Source organism: Trachinotus anak, unplaced genomic scaffold, assembly GCF_046630095.1.
Source record: "Trachinotus anak isolate AG129_WGS33_773 ecotype Australia unplaced genomic scaffold, CSIRO_AGI_Tana_v1 ptg000033l, whole genome shotgun sequence".
In the NCBI taxonomy this organism is placed as follows: Eukaryota; Metazoa; Chordata; class Actinopteri; order Carangiformes; family Carangidae; genus Trachinotus; species Trachinotus anak.
In genome coordinates this window covers 5,278,839-5,299,614 of record NW_027273884.1, presented here as the reverse complement: position 1 = coordinate 5,299,614, position 20,776 = coordinate 5,278,839, and the positions used below count along the sequence as shown (strand labels likewise).

General features: G+C 40.6%; 1 protein-coding gene across 5 annotated transcripts in view; it reads right to left on the bottom strand.

The window, feature by feature from the left end:
- Window positions 1-20,776, bottom strand: part of ccdc88c (coiled-coil domain containing 88C) — a 47,673-nt gene that overhangs the window by 7,026 nt on the left and 19,871 nt on the right. For 4 of the 5 annotated variants that reach the window (XR_011686879.1, XR_011686877.1, XR_011686878.1 and 1 more), the window contains exons 9-30: window positions 20,414-20,495; window positions 17,784-17,942; window positions 17,420-17,566; window positions 17,005-17,155; window positions 16,730-16,911; window positions 16,410-16,547; window positions 16,023-16,307; window positions 15,113-15,910; window positions 14,270-14,397; window positions 13,907-14,048; window positions 12,707-12,850; window positions 12,228-12,389; window positions 11,860-12,137; window positions 10,511-10,654; window positions 9,999-10,185; window positions 9,667-9,812; window positions 9,330-9,419; window positions 8,272-8,576; window positions 3,296-3,385; window positions 2,867-2,980; window positions 2,631-2,768; window positions 1,878-2,116 (exon numbers count right to left, since the gene is read on the bottom strand). Coding sequence is in view for 1 of the 5 variants with exons in the window: in XM_071471108.1 (XP_071327209.1) it covers window positions 1,878-2,116; window positions 2,631-2,768; window positions 2,867-2,980; window positions 3,296-3,385; window positions 8,272-8,576; window positions 9,330-9,419; window positions 9,667-9,812; window positions 9,999-10,185; window positions 10,511-10,654; window positions 11,860-12,137; window positions 12,228-12,389; window positions 12,707-12,850; window positions 13,907-14,048; window positions 14,270-14,397; window positions 15,113-15,910; window positions 16,023-16,307; window positions 16,410-16,547; window positions 16,730-16,911; window positions 17,005-17,155; window positions 17,420-17,566; window positions 17,784-17,942; window positions 20,414-20,495 (4,249 nt within the window). In the remaining 4 variants the exon portion in view is untranslated. Of the gene's footprint in view, window positions 1-1,877; window positions 2,117-2,630; window positions 2,769-2,866; window positions 2,981-3,295; window positions 3,386-5,346; window positions 5,780-8,271; window positions 8,577-9,329; window positions 9,420-9,666; window positions 9,813-9,998; window positions 10,186-10,510; window positions 10,655-11,859; window positions 12,138-12,227; window positions 12,390-12,706; window positions 12,851-13,906; window positions 14,049-14,269; window positions 14,398-15,112; window positions 15,911-16,022; window positions 16,308-16,409; window positions 16,548-16,729; window positions 16,912-17,004; window positions 17,156-17,419; window positions 17,567-17,783; window positions 17,943-20,413; window positions 20,496-20,776 lie in introns of those variants that run through there. The other variant, XR_011686880.1, reaches the window with a different exon arrangement.

Genomic DNA, 20,776 nt, shown 5'->3' with positions numbered 1-20,776 from the left:
CCCTTTCACAGGATCATCAATAACAATTATTATGGGTGTTATGTTTTTTTTGTTTAAAGTAAAACATGATATCTGTTTGGACTTAATAAAGAGACAATAAATGTTGTTCACTTCAAGTAATTTTCTCATGATGATTTCATACTCTGGCTCAGTCAGAACATATGAAAATGACAGGCTGGAATGAGACAGCTGATTTGTAGGCAGGAAGTGGCCTCACAGCAGTTAGATTAGAGGTGTTAAGAAGTATGACTGGTAAATGAGTGGCTGTTGCTCAACTGGAAATGATCTGTAATGTCACTTTGTGGGCCAAGCTGTGTGATCTGGTCTGTAGTAATGCTTATGATGAGCAGATTAACCTTAATTTATTAATAATGATCAGGGGCCAGCATAAATTTAATTCATAAATTAATTAATTTAATAAATTCTTTGTTCGTGTGATGTTGGTTACAAACTAACTCAGAATGAATATCAGAACAATTAAAATTTGACTGATATGGATTATTTCTAAATAAATGCATTAAAGGACTGTTTATGGAGTTAATACATACCTCCTGTTTTCCATTAGATCTTTTACTTTAGCCCACACAATCTCAAGCTCAATAAACATCAAAACTTTACATTCTTTTTTTATTATCTAAATTGAAAATAGTCAAATAACCTGTGCTTGACAGGTCTCTGCTGCCAGACTTGCAGAAACATACTGTTATTTGATACAAGAAAGACATAGCTTCAAAGAAAAATGGGTACACTGTCTTTCTGTTCTTGCCATCTGTCTTGAGATTAACTGCATCATTTGTACAATACTGCCATTTCAATTTTCATTTTACTATAGTCATTTTCATTACTGCTATTGGTTTTGCTGACAGTGCTATGAACCTGCAGTGGAAAAAGAAAATCAAGGAAAACATCATTTTCAGTTTTGTTCTCATGTGCGGTGAATCATCTTTCTCTTTGATGAATCCTCTGCTGCAGCTCAGAGCCAAACACTGGCAGATTTCAGGGGCTTTAGACTCCAATGTAAGTAATTAAAGGCTTAATTCATTGTAATATTTCTGGAGTTGCTTCCCTCAATCTGAAGGTCAAAAGTCACATTTACTCTAAATGTTCGACCAGGGACACATTCAGAGCAGTAAGTAAAATAATCAACAGAAGCAAACAAGACAAACTCCACTTCCAGACTATTTACTATATTATGCGAAATGGCTCTTTTAAATGGGTTCGGTCACTGGGTGCTCCAGAATCAGAGGTATAATGTGTAAGATCATGCTACTTGCTCCAAATCCATAGGCGGCAGCATTTCACTTCTTCAACCCCCTCCTACCCTGCTCAATCCTGCCTAGTCTCCTAACAGTAATGTACAGTGGTTACAACATGGTAAACTGATTGACATGTGTTCACTCCATCTACTGGTTCCACACAATCTCAATGTACAGTCATCAGTTATAAAATAAGTTAGAGACACAACTAGCTGGGCAACAGCCAGGCAAGAATAGGCAAAACAGACTAGACACTACACTGACTCGCAGCATCTAGTGTCACAAAGTGGTGTTACAGGACAAGATGGGCCAGAGCTAGCTGGATAGCATGCTAATTTCAGTAGATATTTCTGAGATAAAGCAGATTGAGGTAATCAATTCTATGAAAATGTAACTTTTCTGGTTTGTTAATGCTGTTTCTGGTGGGTGACCAGTCTGAAATCAGCTCCAGCTGGGGTGAAAACCCTCTTGTACACCTCCCTCTGTAGAAAACCAGTGACCACTGACCACACACACACACACACACACACACACACACACACACACACACACACACACACACACACACACACACACACACACACACACACACACACACACACACACACACACACTTCTTACCATAGGAGGTGACTGTAAGTTGCTCTCATGTAGAAATTGTTCCAGCGTCACCATCTCACTTCCAGGTGACGATGGGCGGGTCTTAGTCCTGACTCCACCTCCACGCTGTGGCTGGGCCCTCTGGGGTGTATGGTCGTATGGGAGGGTAGAACTACGTGACAGAGTCTGCTGTGAACGGCTGAGACCCGTGACATCATCACTTGAGAGGCTGGCTGAGTGACCCTGACAATCCAGTGTGTCTGGACAGACAGAAACATTAGTTATTACTACCTGAATCTGGGTAGCAGCTGATTACACCATGGTTTTACTGTATGTGAAACCTGTATGAACTGTATATAAACCAAGTCACTTGGGAGTAACATGTATCCGTAAAAAACAATAGCATTATTTATTCAAGTGCGTGTACTAAAAGGATGTTGTCTCTGGCTGGTAATATTACATCAGACCCTCTCATATTATACTGGAAGAACATCCACCATCAAACAGAAGATTAGAGAATCACAGGTCAGGCTGAACAGCCTGTAGAGCTCTTTTGTTCCTCAGTATGTACCTGTGTAAACTAAGCACTGAATGTACAGGTGAGTGATTACACTGACTGTGCAGCAGTTACTTCTTTGTAATCTCTGATGTAATATATCTTTGTAGTATTTGTTTTGTTATGTATGTGACACAGTGTACACCTTAGGAGCGAGGCAAATTTTAGAAAAGCGTTTATGTAAATATCCTGCTAAATATTGCTTTAAGCAGACATACCTCTGCAATTGACGGGTGAATTGGAGCTGGAGGTGTTGTGGCTGAAGTCTGCTGATCCTGGGCGACCTCCCTTGTTTCCATGGTGACCAAACATGGAGTCAGAGGTATTGTGGCAAGAGTCTTCATCAAATAACAGACCTGAAATTTTTTACACACTGTCACAATGCTTTCCCAAACACACTCACTTTTCTTGCAGACTTTTACATAAGGTCTTACATATTAATGACCCAGCCTACCTCCTCTGGGCCTACGGCCGGGGCCTTGTCCCATTCTGGAGCTACAGTTGTTGGTTAGGCCCAATGAGGATGACTGATGACTCGGAGTGGAGCTCAGAGCTTTATGGGTCTGACCTGGAATTAAAAAATAGAGTTTACTCTGCTGGAGAAAAAACAACAAATCAATACAGCACAATTCAATTCAAAGAAAATCAGGCCATATTACACAATTTACAGTCTGCATATCCTTCCCATCAGTTGTGATATACTGCATTTTACAGTATTTGAACTTGTCAACTCATCTTTTACCTAAGTTTTACCTACTTAAGTATTTTAAAGCAACTAGTAAAGTTAAGACCAATTACCTATACACATTCCTCTTACAAAGGAGATATTGCTCTGTTAAATACAATTTTAGTGTGTCATTTAAAACATGAATGAATTAATTACCTTGTCCATGTCCATCTTCTCCATTGACACTCTCACTACTGCCTCCTGGAGTACTGCTATGATAAACTCCCCGCCCCCTGTCAGTCAAACCTGCAGACCAATAAGACTGGTGAAAAACAGCTCTGGGGCTTTATAAATAATTTAAGCTTTAGATATGAACACGAGCATGAATGCATTGAACTGGAACGCAGTGCAACAGATGCAAGGCACTGCTTATCATGAAAATAGAGCTTTTAAATTCAAGTGATGGTCTCAATATGTTTCTAGAGCCCAAGAAAAAAAAATCTGGACCAAACATTGAATCTCTGTTAATCTTTATCGGTGTTAAAAGACATCTGTCTCTCAAAAGATAGTTTAGTGTTTTGTTCTTATGGTTATTCTGGGCAAACTGGGAAAATTGAAGTGTGACTATATAACCTTTGCTGAACAGCAGTAGCACCCAACATTGCTTACTGATACTGATATTAGCCACCACAGGCTGCTGGTCATATGAGTCCTGTTTATCTTGCCTGTTGCAGTTTTAGCAAAGCTAATATCAGTGCAAGAAAATTCATAGTTAAAAACCCATATAAACTCATTGTGCTGGAATAACTCATACTTAAGAGTTATGGCAGCAGACAGTCAAGTGGGACACAGAGGCAGTGGGTGGTAAGTGTGCAGATGTTGGCTGATGTGGTGACTTGACGCTGCAGAGTGAGGAAAAGCTCTGGGGCAAAGCTGTGTGAAGCAGAAAGCTCTACAGCGCATTCAGAAAGTTCACTTTTTCACTTTTTGTTATGTTGCAGCCTCATGCTAAAATCATTTTAATTCATTTTCTCCCTTATTAGTCTACATTAAATACCCTATAATGACAACAAACTGAGGAATCTCAGAAGTAGTCAGACCCTTTAGTACTTAGCTGAAGAACCTTTGGCAGTGATTACAGCCTCAAGTGTTCCTGTGGTGACATGACAAGCTTTGCATGCCTGGATTTGAGGATTTTCTGTCATTCGCTCTACAGATTCCCTCAGGCTCTGTCGAGCTGGATGAGGAGGTTAGTGGACAGACATTTCCAGGTGTCTCCAGAGATGTCAGGGCTCTGGATGGGCCACTTGAGGACATTCAGAGATTTGTCCCTAAGCCACTCCTGTGTTGTCTTGGCTGTGCGCTTAGGGTCATTAGTTACTGTTGACAGGTAAACCATTCAGTCCAGTCTGAGGTCCTGAGTGCTCTAAACCAGGATTTCATCAATGATACCTCTGTACTGGGGCACCCTGATGCCTCGGTGGAGCCATATCATGAAAGTGTAATCCTAACCACAGTGGCCTAGGTTCGAATCTGACCCGTGGCCTTTTGCTGCATGTCATCCCCACTGTCTCTCTCCCTGACTTTCCTGTCTCTCTCTCATTGCAACTATCAGAATAACGGCAAGAAGTGCCCAAAAGAAAAAAACTCCTTTGGATGATATTAGGCAGATGATGAGCGGGACCTTGTACCTTGTTTACCTGGTTTATCCAGACATAATATTTAGAAGTGGGGCCAGTTAAAGTTTGTTTTCATCAAAACAGAGATTCTTGTTTCTCACAGTCCTTAAGATGCTTCTTTGGAAACTCCAAGGAAATTTAAAAAAAAGTGTGTCTTTCCAAAGCATTTCCAATCAATTACGTTTACCACAGTAAGATTCTAAATCAAGGTGTAGAAACATCTCAGAAATGATAAAGAGAAACCGGTGTCATAACAAAAGGGTCTCCATACTAGCGCCAACGTGATATCTCAGTTTTTATAAAATTCTGTTTTCACTTTGTCATTGTCATCATGGAGCATGAAGTGTAGATTGTTGAGAGAGATTTATTTTTATCTTAGCATAACGTAGCAAAATGTGAAAAAAAGGTGACAGGGTCTGAACACTCTCTGAATGCACAGTATCTTCAAGCACACACAAACATACAGATACAAATCAAAAACAGAGAACTGCAGATGTATGAAGGCAAGCCTGGCGTGCTTGGAAACATGAGTCTGTGCACAAACTCACACACACACATACATAAATCATGTCTACACACACTACTTACAAGTAATACTGGTGGGCTCACAACAGCAACATGCACCTGTTTGTGTTTGGTGTGTTCATTTGTCCCGGGGAGTGTGCAATGTTTGCAAATATTAGTGTTCATGAAGAGCGTGCACGTGTGATATGTGTGCATTTTTGAGCAACAATGGGCGTTGATGGCGATAGTGACAGTGATGATGATGATGATGATGTGTTGATTAGAAATGGTGATGAGGAGGAAGGAAGGTATTAGAACACTCCGTTGGTTGACAGTGACTGGCAAGTGATGACGTCAGCTGCGATGTCAGTGGAAGACCAAAATCGCAGTCGTCTGTTCAAAGAGAAGGAGAGGCGAGAGGAGGAGGAAGAGGAGGAGGAGGAAGGGGGGGAGGAGGGGAGGAGCTTGTCTTGACTTTTACTGCGGAGAAAACAGAAGCGTTTTGGGGCAGGAGGAGCTGAGTGAGATAGAAAAGGACAGAGGTATGGAGAAATGTAGAAAATGATAAACAATGACAGTGAGTAAAACAGATGGTTAAGAAGTTACTAAGTATATAATTGTCAGAATATAAAATAACAGAGGTCATGCAAGAGAGCCCATTAGAACCACACAAGTCATGGAATTCTGTTTACTGTTGTGAAGTAAAATCATGCATTAGACTCCGAACTGAGCTCAACTCACTCTGAATTAAAACGAAGTTTAATCACTGGTAGAAAGCACAGGAAACAACAGATCAAATCTGTAGGCGTACCTTTAATCCAGTCAAACAATACACTCAGTGGTCAGTTTATTAGGAACACCTGGCTGAAACAAATGCAGTCTAAAATGACGGCCCTGACATAAAGCCTCCTTCATGAGGGCTATAATGTTCAGTTTGTGTTCAAACTGGTTCAGAGAGATGTTCAGCTGATCATACTGGAGGATGTTGTTTGTGCTGCTGTTGAACTGTATTACATCAAACAGAAAGGTGTTTCTGTTATTTAGCCTACCCTCATTGATATAAATGGGGTAGATAATTGCATTGTGTCAGATTAACACAATACCATTCAGCAGCACCACAAACTGTAGGCTCCAAAAAGATGATGAAGTTGAATCAACACTTCTCTAAAACAGTTTTGACAAAAACTGAGCATCATAACCTCCATGAAGGAGGACTCACTGCCGGACTGTTGTTTAGTTTTGTACCTAATAAACTGCCGGCTGAGTGTATTTACCCGTATAGTACAGCAATTAGAAAGATTTATTGTTTCAACTTATTGCCTTAAACAAGTTAAGTATAACTTCCACATGCCCGTGGAAAAAGACTTTTAAAGGTCACTTGTTGAAGCAAGACTGAATTGAGCTGAGCCATGAGCAGAATTCCATTTCAGAGTAGAGCAGTAAAACAGAAAACAGAAAAACACTTAGCACCATGCATTAGAACCCAGGTTTCTATTAAGATTAAGAAGAATGATAAAGAGTATGCATTAGGTAGTGATTCCTATCATTTTTTGCATGTGACCCTTTCATTCAAAAAAAGGTCTAACTGTGACCGTCATCAAATTATATGTCACTGTGAAACACCAATAATTCCTATTAGTGTCGTGGCCCTGATTTAATAATCTGCAATCTCCATAATCTGTTCTTTTTAACCAACTGTTTTCTTATGTTCTCACTGTTATTTGATTATGCTGAATGGTTATGTAGATGCAAAAATAAATGTCTGTCGATGCAGAGACAGCAGTCTGGGAGATATTTTTGTTGTGATGTCAAACACGACAGTCACTGATGGCCAGACATTATGATGAAAGTACATTTTTGTTGTTTAATTTATGCAGAATGTCTCTGGATAAAGTGTAAACATGTCAGATTAAATCCCTGTTTCTCCAGAAACATATAAAATATTAACCATTTGTGAAATGTTGTGATAATTGCTGTGTGATGTCTTGAGTAATGGCTAAAAAGTGTTTTGTGTCGACACCTCTGACCATCAAAACTAATCAGTTCTTTGAGTCCTAATCAATGTTTGTGCCAAATTCAAAGAAAATCCCTCAATGCGTTACTGAGATATCGCGTTCACAAGGCCAAAACCATGTTGTGTGAAGTCACACTGACATTTGACCTTTGACCACCAAAATCTAATAGTGTTAGTGTTTTCCTTTTTTGTTTGACTTAAGTGAAAATATGAAAATAATGATAATGGAAACGTGTGAATTAACGTTTGAAATGATATTTTTGTATTGTTTGTGCAAATACATAACTCCAATACATAATTATTCTTATCATTCCCTTTCAACATATAGTTAACCGTGCCTATCAAAAACTTGAACTGAAAGTCCAAACAAACTGTTGCATGGGCTGTAAGTTCATCAAAGAATCAGATAATGCCTGAAAATATGAAATATAAAATGAATGTATCTGAAAAACTGCTCATGTTAGGCCAGAACAGACCAGAGACCTGATATGTCCCAGTAAAAGAACAGGTTAGACAGTGAAGAAAAGATCCAGTGGACGTTAACAGTTGTGAGAAACAGAGGTGTAAAGTTCCTGTCAGACATCCAGTCAGTAATATGATGGTCAACAGTGCCCTGTGCAGGTTCACCATGGAGGTGCACCTCATCCAAAGTCCTGTTTGTCATCAGCTTTGTGGCAAAATAATATTGAAATGTACTTACAAGATAGTGAATGTATTTCATTATGATAATTATGAGTGTATAATCATATTTATACACTTTTCAGCACCACCATACTCTATAAAGAGGAAACCATACCACTGGTTTATCCTCCAATGTCAATATGAAACAAATATTCATTCTGATGTGTGAATGTGTCTTTATCAAAGTAAAATTTTTGTCCTCAAATTAAAACGACCCATCTGCAGACATCTCCAGGTGATTAACACTGTATGAAGAGTGTTGTTGTTTATCTTTGGATGAGTTTAACATGGTTTTGTGTGTAGAGTGTGTTTACCTCGGCTGATGGGTGTCAGTGCTGGACTCTGGGGTCCCAGGCTGGGGCTGGTGGTGTGGTTGTTAAGGTTACTGTGAGCATGGCCACCATCCTGCAAGTCATTTCCCATCCGCTGAGGAATAGGGGGCGGTGTCTCAGGGGGGAGGAGGGGGGGTGGGGCAGGTAGGGGAATGTCAGGGGCACTCTTTGCTCTTTCTCTCTCCTTGCCCCCTTCTTTGTCTCGGTCACCCCCCCTCTCCCTGCTGCTCTCCTTCCGGGGTTTAATCAGTTTGACTAAAGCTTTGGCTCCAGACCACTGGCTCCTCCTGACAACACACAACAAAATATCTGTTATATAATAACCATTAATAAGCATATTTATGGTTATGGTGATAATTATAACATGAAAAAAAAGAAAAAAAAAAATCACTTTACAAATATTCCATATTTTATGCAGACTTGGTGATACAGCAAAAATTCCTGTTGAACTTAAAGATTCCTCTAAACTTAAACTCCGACAGTGATACAATTTGAAAAATGACTAAGTCATCATGAAGAATCATGTGAGGTACCAACAGAAAATCTATTTAAATATAGAAAATGCTGTAATCCTTAATCCTGTCAGTATAAATAATTTAAAACCCTGCAGTGTGAAAGGTCTGCATGTTTCTAAATTAAATTCATTTTTGGCTTCAGTACAATGTATGATCAGTCCTGTGTCTTTTGCGATACAAGAAAAGCAGCAGCATGAATTGTGGGATAGTGCCTGTTGATTTGTTTGTTATAGGCTGCAAAGTTTTCCCTGTACAAGGAAATGGGTCAAATTGCTGGTGTTGGAGACTCTGTATTGAATGTGTTCTTTGTATCCGTCTGACTTTTGATACTGCTATGAAGGCAAAAACAAAAACTCTACTCAACTACTGCCAAAAGCTCGGTTAGAAATAGCTTCAGTCCTGCGATGTGATTGGCTGTTTGAGTGTCGTCAAGTGACCCTTCCCAAATAAACCCTACTAATAGTATATAACTAATAAGTGTACAGTGTATATTTGTTCTATAAGGTGTTGTTAATGATGCATTACTTTTTAGGTGTAGGGTCGTAGAACTTGTACTGGTCCATGATCTTCTCCTCTAGTTTCTCTTTTTGCCGACGAAGAGAATTCAGCTTATCACTAATTAGAGAGAGAGATGACAGATAGAAAGAAGGAAAGAAAAACATCACTGAAATTTTGCAGTATTGTTCACTCTGAACCTTCCTAATTTTGACATTTTCAATACATATTATCTATAAGTCCATTTTCTGACGGCATTTCTAGATAATTAGATGTTGATAGTTGTGTCTACCTTATCGTTCAGTGTGATGTACAGTATACACCTAAGTACAGGTAATATATGGTGTGTAGTTTGTGCTGCAGTTACATGTATAGTTTCTGTTCCTGATGATACAGCTCTTTGCTCTCCATGCTCCTCTCCAGCAGAGTGTGGTTCTGCTGACTCAGCAGGTTGATCTGACTCAAAAGGTGGTGATTCTCCTCTTCCAGGTTCCCTTTCAGTCGACTCAACAGCTAAACACACACACACACACACACACACACACACACACACACACAGACAAACAGGAGTCAGGTCAGGAACGTAATAAATAGATAGTGATCATGATAGTGAAGAGACCCATTCGCAGGTTTGAAGTCAAACACAGCTCTGCTTGTTTCTCCCCAGCGCCTCAAGGAAAAATAAAAGGTCCCATTTACCTCACAGTGGTTGTCTAGTTTGGTCATGGTCAGATCCAGGCCCTGGTGTTGTTCCATTAGTGAATCGTATCGTGCCATCCATTGACTCACTTCCAGCTGGGCAGAGCTTAATGAGCTCTTGAGTTCATTCATGCGCTGCTGGAGCCCTTCACTGTGCTCTGAGTGCTGCGATTGGCTTTCTGTCAGTCTACAGGGGGAATAGAAGAAGACTGTACTCCCACACTCCTCAAACATTAACCGAACCACAACTAACACTGTACCTGAACCTGTCAATGCTTATACCTAAAGAAAATAACCTCTACACTGATTTGGAACTGATACTGGACTTAATATTCTTTTACCAGTCAGGATCAGATTACATGATAAATATCAGAAATAAATTGAAAATTCAAAAATCAGTAATAACATGAAAAATAACATGAATAACATGAAAATATATTGTACAAGGTACAAAGGTACGATCCCCTCTAGTTGTAAATATCACAGTGTGACTGTGTGCAAAAATAGCGTACCTGTTTACTTCAGTTTTGAGTTCTTGATTCACTTGCTGTAGCAGCTGATTCTTCTGGATCTCCTGGTTCAGTTCCTCCTTCTCTTTCTGACCACGCTTCTCCTGCTCCTCCCATTTCTCCTTCTGCTGCAGCAAAATACAATACCTGCAAACAGACACACACAGAGCAGACAGGGGTTATTTCTACATGATAGTGTCATTACACCTTGAGCAAGCCTCATGGACATGTTTGGTTACACTGTTTACATAAACACGTGATACCATGTAGCCCACACCATGTATGGTCCCTACTTTTCTTTATGTGACTCCATGCATCTCGGTTATTGTTTACAGTAGAAGTCTAATGAAATTCTGTTGTGTGCTATTAAGCAGCAATAAATCTAGATACTATGTCTCAGTCATTAATTGACTACAACTATATTACAACTATTACTGAAAACACAGTACAGCTAAATGCTAAATTTAGTTATGAAACAAACATTGATTTATGGTTACTTAACATCACTTTATTCCATCAGACGCTGTTGAAATGCTTATAAAGCAACAGTTCATTTGTCATATGACTCAACACAAAGTTTCTGCCAGTTAAACATAAGTACCATGATATACACAATATACATTTTTCACCAGCGGTGACATCGTGATTGGTGTTGTTTTCATCTTCGTCTGTGTAAAACTGGCTGCAGATGGACTTATATCGCTCTTATCTGGTCTTATCGACCCCTCTAAGCACTTTACACGACAAACTACATTCACCCATTCACACACACATTCATACAGAGCTTCTACCATACACACACTCATACACTGCTCAGACAGCCGTCAGAGGCAGTTTGGGGTTCAGTATCTTAAACCAAGGACACTTCCACATGCAGACTGATTAGCTGACAACCCGCTCACCTCCTGAGCCACAGCCATCCACAGCCATGCGTGCGTGCGTGCGTGCGTGCGTGCGTGCGTGCGTGCGTGCGTGTGTGTGTGTCATCATGGCAAATCGTGGTCTTGGAGACACCAACCATAGCAGGAACTACTGCAGAGGTGGTTTTGAGTACTCTGGCGATGCAGATTTGTGCAAGACACAGTCATGAAAGTTTACAGGCGTGTAGTTGACATCACAGCTTTGAAGATGGGTGCGGTCTGGCCCAAGTACTTATGTAATAATATAGTAATGATGATGATAGGTGTCGCAGCTGGTGTGATTCCATTACTAGATGGTCTCTCGTCCTCACTGACAATGTCCTGGTCATGTGTTCACCTCACAGTGTTCTGCCAGAGGACTACGTAAGATGAGGATTATCAAAGACTGTCTATCTCAACACTGTTAGCAGGGTTTGTACGTTATAAACTTACTTGCCGTGCAGAGTCCGGTGTTCACCCTCTAGCGCCCTCTGTTTACACTTGAGCGCAGCATGTTGACTGATCAGCTGCTCATATTCGTGAGCTTGTCTCTCATGGACACTCAGCAGGCGTTCATGGTCGCTGAGCACGTTTTCTCGACCTTGCCACGCCTCCTCACGCTGTCGCTGCCATGACTCTATCTCTGTCTCTAAGGCGGTTACTTGGCCTTGCAGCACAGCATTCTGGGCCATGAGAGATGCACTCTGAGACGACACTGTGGAGTTCTCCACCTAAGAGATCCATTGGAAATCAACATTTAAAAAAAGCATAATGAGCTACAAACTGATCTTTCTTAAATTTGTTTAATGATACACTCGTACCTGCACTTTTGCTATTTGTGTGTGTAAGGCTGAATTCTGCTCCTGCAGGGTGGTGGTGTGTCGCTGTAGTGCCGCCATCTGGTTGTTAAGAGAAGTGTTCTGGTTCTCCATCTGTTTGAGCTGATCCTTCAATAGACTGCTCTCTGTCTGCAGAGAGGCATTCTGGAGAAAATAATGACAGCATAAACATTTAGATGGAGAGCAAATACAGACTCCAGTATCACAACTGATAATATTTAGACAGGAGCTTTTCTGTAGCACACGTTAGGATTCAGATAACAAGAATGCTATTGATGTTATAAATGCTATTAAATATGGAGCAAATGAGACGTTTCTACCAGTAACACAACCATCAGATAAAGCAGCAGGTCAAATTAAGTAGGAAAATAAAAATTAAAAAATTAAAAATTAAAGGTAAGAAGTATTTAGTATTTAAGTAGTAATGTATTTTATTCAGGAGTTAGAGATGTATTACTTACATTTTTTTCTACATCAATAAGATGATCTTTGATGCGTAGAAGCTCAGCAGTGACTGATCCTTGACCCTGGCTGCCACCTGAGTGCTGCTGGTAGGTGTGGTTTTCTTCCTCCTCCTGATTCTGCCTCAGGGCAGCATTATGAGCCTATATATACATGCATATATATATCATTTGTATATATTTTAACACACTCTATAATTAAATTACTTATAGTAGCATACCAGTATAAAGAATTCATGATCAACATGGCTGAATAATGCCGTCAAATTTAGTCTATTTTGGTCCTTAATTTCTTTAGGGAATCACAGTTTTGTTAAATAAGTGGATAAATAAATGTTAAGTCATACATAATGGTATATTGTTTTCCAACCAAGGAAGGGGAACCTCCTAAAGTACTACCGTATTTTCCGGACTATAAGGCGCACTTAAAAGCCTTTAATTTTCTCAAAAAACGACAGTGCGCCTTATAATCCGGAGCGCCTTATATATGGATTAATTCTGGTTGTGCTTACTGACCTCGAAGCGATTTTGTGTGGTACACGGCGCTCACGGCGCTCTGTCAAAATGTTTCAGTATGACTTTGGTAAACTACAAAGCCGCACCGCTTGCAGCATTACGGCTATCGTAGTCAGGAGCGTCGCGGAGTAATACATACTGTGCTTCACCATAATATTACGGTGTGTGTGTATAAGGACCTATAAGGAGTTATTGTGAATACGCTAACGTTTGATTTAGCGGTATCAAACTGTGTTTTTTTTACGTGTTACAACTGAACAAGGTTGGGAGTTATTGTGAACGCGTTTAATAAAGTTTGACTGACTTATCTGACTGTTTTGTTTCGCTTAATGCGCCTTATAGTCCGGTGCGCTTTATATATGAAAAAAGTTCGAAAATAGACCATTCATTGACAGTGCGCCTTATAATCCAGTGCGCCCTATACTGCGGAAAATACGGTAATCAAATAATACAGTATATAAGATGCCCCACTGCAAATATTTTAATCGTCAAACACTTTGTGCCAAATAAATAAACCCCATGACTTGAGTCAGTGAGGTGTGTTGTGATTGGTCTGGTTTCAGAGGCAAAGAAACCAGGTGCACACAGCACAGTGTCATGTGCAGCCCAAAGCACAAAGTATTATTTCTGTATATTCTAATCTAGAGAGCAGGCTGGGAGAAGCCAGGGCATGTGTGTCCTTACAGTGGCCAGCTCAGCACGCAGGGTAGCATTGAGTGCATTGCCCTCTTCTAGCTTCTTCTCCAGAGAGGAGATTTTCTCCTCCTTAATCTTCATTGTCTGTTGGACAGTTTCCTCCAGCCGAGACTCCAGCAGCCTGTACCTGCTGACATACACACACAAAAGACATCAGTGAGTCAGTGAGTTACACGTCCATCCTTCTAATAAATGGAGGAACGTCTCAGCAGCCACTCATCTGATCAAATTCAGGCTTGGTGGGTTTCGACTGTGAAGTATTTTGGATGAGTGGTTCTCGAGAAAGCTTCAAACAAACATCGTTAAGGGCTAAGAGTAGGGCTAAAATCTGCATGTAAGAGAGAGGGATACCTGTCCTCCTGTGTGTACTCTTGCTGCAGCAGTTTCTCTCTGTTCAGTCCAAACTTCTCCAGCTCTTCATTGAGTCTCTCTAACTCAACACTCTGCTGCTGAACACTCAGCTTCTCAGACACCAACTCCTGCACACACAAAGATGTGCGATACACCACTATGAAACTCTACATGCACATCATACATTTCCACACACATGATAAAGCGCATGTCTTACTAAGAACAATGGAAACTGTAGGTCTAAAATGATTGGTGTTGGATATTAACCAGTGTGTGTTCTCTCCTTGCTATAGTGCACGCTGTAAGTGGTTATAGGGTTATGGCAGAGTTTATTCTGGACCTTGGCAACAGTATTTGACAAAACAGTATCATCATAAATGCTTTTGATCATATCACATGAGCTTCCTCAACAAACAGAAATTGCCCAGTTGTCATGAAACTATTTAAGTTCAAATTTCCATGATAGAAGTGAAACAAACACTAAATTGACTTTGTGTTGAGACTGTTTTGTCAAATGTGGTTTTCAAGGTGAGGAACTTGTAAGCCAACATGGTGGTCCTCAAAATGCTCAGAAAATCTGAATGTCTTCAATGACAAACAGACTGAGAAAGATCCTGTGATACAACTGAATGTTCCAGATAATAATCTTGTGGTGAGATTGTTTTTGTCACATACTGTTCTGGTTGTGGGTGGGAAGCCTTTACCCATATGAATAATGTTATATGTTTCAGCTCTGCTGTGCTGACAAGAACTGTTGTTTATTCCATTAAAAACTTTTGCTGCATGTCAAAAATAAAGAATAATTTCTAAAGATTTTTTGTGGCGCCAGTCTTTTCCTCTCACCTCTCTCAGAGTAGCCAGAGTTCTCTTGTCAATGGTCGCCTGTTTCTGCAGCTCCTTGTTCTCCCTCTCCAGCTCTTTGGCTTTGATTGACACCTCTTTCAGCCTGTCCACTTCCTTATTTAGAGCCATGCCCTCCTTCTCCACTGTAGCCAATCGCCTGGTTTTCTCCTCCAGCTCTGTCTCTTTCCCCTCCAGCAGGGTTCTGATCTTCAAGCTCTCCTTTTCCAGGTGCTTTCTGCCCTTCTCTGACTGCTCAAAGTCCAGTTGGAGCTTCTTCCTCTCCTTGTCTCCTTCCTCCCTTCTTCTCCGCTCCTCCTTTAGTTCCTCCACTTCCCTTCTCCATTCCTCCTCTCTGCTGTGTGTCTCCCGCCTCTCTCTCTCTACCTCTTCCCTCTCCTCTTTACTCCTCTCTATTTCTTCTTCTAAGCGATGCTTCTCCTGATTCAGAGCTGCCATGTTCAACTCCAGCCTTTCTGCCCTCTTCCTCTCTGTCTGTGCCTCCTCTCTGACCTCTTCCACCCTCCTCTTTAGCTCCTGCGTTCCTTTCTGCATGTTCGTATGCTCCTCCTGTAGAGTGGCTAGGCGGGCGGATGAGGAGCGCAGGTTTTCCAGTGTGCAGCGGAGGTCCAGGTTTTCCTTTGACAGCAGGCCATTCTCCGCCTCGTACTTCCCCAGCTGCTGCAGCTTTTGCTGGGCTTCCTCTGCCTCCCGCTTCAGCCTGCACACCTCCTGCTCCAGCGAGGACACCTGCTTCTCTAGAACCTCTGACTGCTCGCTGCATGCACGCAGAGAGGACACCTGGAAGCAAAACGGGGACAAGTGCATCTTATAGACTAATTTTTGTAGATATATGATGGTTTTAAATTAGGAATACATCATAAATAAATGAATTATTTATTAATATTATTACTTCTTTGTTCAGCGTGTCCCTGCTCCGTTCTAGCCTCGCCGCCTCTCTTTCCGCCTCCTCGCACCGACCTGCCCTCTCCCTCAGCCTCTCTGCCTCCTCACTGGATACTTTGAGTTGAGTCTCCAAGCTGGCCAACCGGGAGCTGGTGTCAGTGATGTTCTGGTGCAGTAATCGGTTCTCTGCTTCCACCTCACGGACCCTTGCCTCACTGTTAGACTGTGCACGCTCCTGAAGGGACACCACCGCATCAGATAGGTGCTGCTTCTCACTCTCCAACTCTGAGATCTGATTGGACGAGGAAAACAAAGGCAGAAGGGTGTCAAAAAAAAAAAACTAAGAAAACATTTCCGCCTCATACTTTATCTGACTTTGATTTGTGTTAACTACCTGCCGATCCTTTTCTGCCCTCAGAGCATGCATCTCTCTCTCCAGACTCTGCTTTTCCTTCAATATTTCCTCTCCCAGAGATTCCATGTCCTGATTGGTCAGTCTCTCCTGGTCCAACAAGACCTGAAGACGCTCCAGCTGACAAACAAATAAGTAAACAAGACAAAGGTACAGGTACAATATAAATAAATGACAAGCAATAGAATCAGTTTGTCTCTGTAACAATTATAGCATGTATTTGTCTGCAACTCTTTTCTTTTCTAAACTCTCAGTATTTTCTCCTCACTGTACAATGGCTCTACAATACCCAGGCCTCTCACCTTCTTGCTGAGACTCTGGTTCTCCCTGTCCAGCTCCTGCGTATGGAGCTGCTGCTCCTGCAGGAGGTGATTCTCCCCTTTCAGTCTCTCTATAGAGGCCTGTAGCTCCCGGTTTTCCTTCTCTAGCTTCAACACTCGACTGGAAACACACTCATTCAGCTCATGAACCAATGACTTCCGAGCTGCAGCAGAGAGAAATACTTTGGTTGGGACAACAACAAACAAAAACAGAGCGGCATCTAATAGAAGATAATAGAATAAAGTGGGCTTCTTACTCTCTGTGTTAGTGTTGTCATGGTTCTTGGTCAGCTGTTCCAGCTCCCAGCCTAGATGAGCTGACTCGTTCATACTCTGTTTCTGTCCGATCTCCAGCAGCATGTTCTCCTCCACCAGCTCCTCCAGCCTCTGACGTTCATTGTCCCTCTCCTGCACAACATACACACAAAAGATTAACCTTCAAGTATTCTCAAACCCTAAAAACACACAGAAGAAGAAAGGCAGTTAAACAAACATATATGATGGTTCCGGGAAAAAAAATCTGCAGGACGTTCAAGTGTCTCCTTTTTTTGTCTTTTTAAGTGGAAATACCTTTAAACAACTTAAAGATGACATTGTGCTGTAGAATATTTGTTAATACTGCAGAACAAATGTATTTGTATATGACTATAACAGACAGGTATAGCCTAATACCATTTCAAGGTCATGTATCTTAGCTCGTAGTAACAGGTTGTCTTTCTCCAGCGTGTGAAGTTTTTCAAAGCGCCCCCTGGAGGCTGACAGCTGCTCCTCCAACAACATCTTTGTCTCGATCAGAGTCAGGTTGTCCTCACGAAGCTCCTAAATGACCCCACACACATACACACACACACATGGTTAGTGTCCTGCCAGTGCCAGTGTTCATACTGTGTTATGCTTTGCAAAAAGAAACCAAAAAGATATGAAAACTCTACAACATGAAATGAAACATATCCGAAAATAGGATGTATGGTAGTCTCTCATGATATCCAAAATGGTTAAGTGTATACTTGTGTGTAGCGTGAAGCTGTGGTTGTACCTCAACTCTGCTCTTGTAGAAGTGAACATCATTGAGTTTTTCTTTACATCTGGTCAGTTCAGTCTCCAGTCTGTCGACCCTGGCCGCTCTCTCCCTCAGTGAGTCCACCTCGTCCCGGTACACTCGCACCGAACGGGCCTCACAAGACAGTGACTGGTTCTGAACCACACACACATATGCATTATTAACACTTAAGTGAATTTAATGAATACTAATAATAAACCTATTCATCATATACACAGACAGACAAAGTGTGAATCTGAATTTGCTATTAAATTGAACATTTGAATTATTATTATTAGAATAAAAGTGTGTGTAGACAGAAATCACAACAAAAACAACATCATTAAAACGATAATAAACTACTTGATATGAAATGGCATCAAACAGTGCTACCTACAGGAAAATTTGGATACAGCTACAACAGAAAGTGATATTCAACATGGTGAAATACTGTATAAACAATATAATCTGTATAATCTGTGTATAATAATAATAATATGTAAGCAGCTTTTTATGTCTGATGGTGAAAAAACATGATGCATATAAAAATATTTAACGTAATGTCAGAAAAAAAGCAGAGAAGATGAGGGAGGAGAAGAAAGGTAGTTAATGTCTGATGAGCTCAAGCTGAGGAAAATGTTGCATTTATAAACATGGGAAATGAAAGTGTGGATTATTTTTCTTACAAAGTTGCCCCATGGTATTCTGAGCTGCAGTAATGTAATACGACATTATTATATAGTGTCATGGTTTGCCCTGATGGACATTTTATTTTTGGACTTTTTTTAATAGTTTTGATTCTCTTTGTTTGGACTTTTTGGTTTGTTTCCTCTTTTACTTTGAAATTACTTCCTTGTGTGTCTCTTGTTGTTTTTCACTTCCTGTCTTTGTCCTGTTTCCCTCCAGTTTAATTGTCTGCCCCGCCCTAATGTGTTTCACCTGTGTTCTATTATCCCTGCCTCCCTTGTGTCTGTTTAGTCTCTGTGCTCTCTGTTGTCTGTGTTAGTTTGTCTGTTCAGTGTTGCCCTGTTTGCTCCTGTGTTCCCTTGATGGCTCCCTGACATGTTCCAGTTCTGCTCCACAGAAGTTTCTGTTCTTGTGTGTTTTTTGATTTACTGGTTTTTGCTCTAGCCTGAGTTTTGTAAGTCATTTAATACATCTTTCCCATTTATCCAGCCTTTGTCTGCAGGTGGGCCCTGCTTTCTTCCTAACCATTACAATATATGTATTTAGTATGGTAAACTGTCCCTCTGTTTGCTGGAAGCTCAGTTTAAAACCAGAGTGGAATGGAAAGACAAACCAGTTCTATTGATCTATAAAAATATCTACTGCTCTTTATTGTCACTCCACTGTTAACTCTTTTGTTTATTTCATGATTTTAGGAATGATGACTCCATATTTCCAGTGGCTGTTGGCAGCATTTAATCTGATCCTCTGATGTTCACCTACTCCAGGGCATGTAAGCACAGTTTACCATGGTGATCTGCCACAGTTAAAAGTGACCTGGCTTCACGCTACTGAAAACCCTGAGTTAAGGAAAGATTACGAACCTACTAATCCCACTTCGTGCAACTGGCCCCATGTGTGATTAAAGGCATTTTTAAATGGATCAGTATCAGCTATAAAAACTCTCATGTGCATTACAACTTCCTGTGCTTATGGCATGTCACCTGTTAAATCACCTCACAGTGCTTCTTTAAATCACTGGCACCATTTCTTAATGCCCAGTAGCACAAATTGACTATAAAACAGCACGGACAAATTAAAAAACAGCAGCCTGCTGTTTGACTTGGTGCAGTGCATAGAGCTACTTTGAGTTTAACGAAACCACCCTAAAGTGCTGCAGTCGGATAATTAAACTACATTTTGTTAATGCTGGACATGGAGAGAGTCTGAAATTTTTCAAATACCATAAAACTTAATAACCTGGGCTTTTATTTGCTTCAGTCACTGAATTCAAACAGCCTATATTTGGGATAGGCCTTTCACTTATTACGCACAATACCCGTGCACAGCAAAGATGGGGAAATACTATCAAATTGATTATTTAAACCAGTATGATTATTACACATAAAAATTACCAGGCTATCATTAACATTATAAATCTAAATAAATATAAAATATATATAAATATAAAGAGATCTAGGCCAACCCCATGCACAGAAAGAGAGTGAGAGAGCCGCCCATATCAACATACCGGTAGCTGACCTTAGAATGGATGAAAGCATAAGGTTACCATAGTTATTTAAACCTTTATTTGCATGAGCAAATTTGGTAACTAAATTTCACATCGTACCTTTTTGTCTTTGCCACCATGGTTTTTTAATCTCTCGCGACAACACATCCTAAGAACCTGTTGTCTAATTGAGACTGCGTTCATTTGACAAAATGTGGAGCCACACCAGGCCAGTAAGAGACTTGCTGTTTAATTAGGACTTGGCTTCTAACTGAAGTCTTATGGTAGATCTGATTTAAGCTAGAGTGACTATTCTGCAGCCGTTATATATTCAAATCAGCAACGAAAGATACCACTAATCAGTGTCAGTCCCTAATGCAGACCACACAGTCCAATAACATTTTCCTTCAGTCACGCAGATCTGACACCACTGTTATAAATGAGTCCTGACCTCTTGCTTCAGTCTCTGTAACTCCTGATCCAGTCGCTCCACTTCATGTTTTGAATCCAACAGCTGCTCTGTCTTCTCCTCCCTGCAAACAGATACAAACAGATATAAATAAGTAGGGTCAATTAAAACATTTACATGTGTAATGCTGTATAATCAGCTCCACGTCCCTGGTAATTTCCAGATAGGTTGAGTAATTGAAGAGATTAACAAGTCACAGACGAAATTTACAGTAAACTTGTTACACTATAAGTCTTTATTTTACTGTGTTTGGTAAAAGAATCTAGGTAGCATGTTCTGCAGAATAACTTCCAGGTGCTGTGTATAGAGTGGGAGTGTATAGTTATTCTCCAAATAGATGACTCC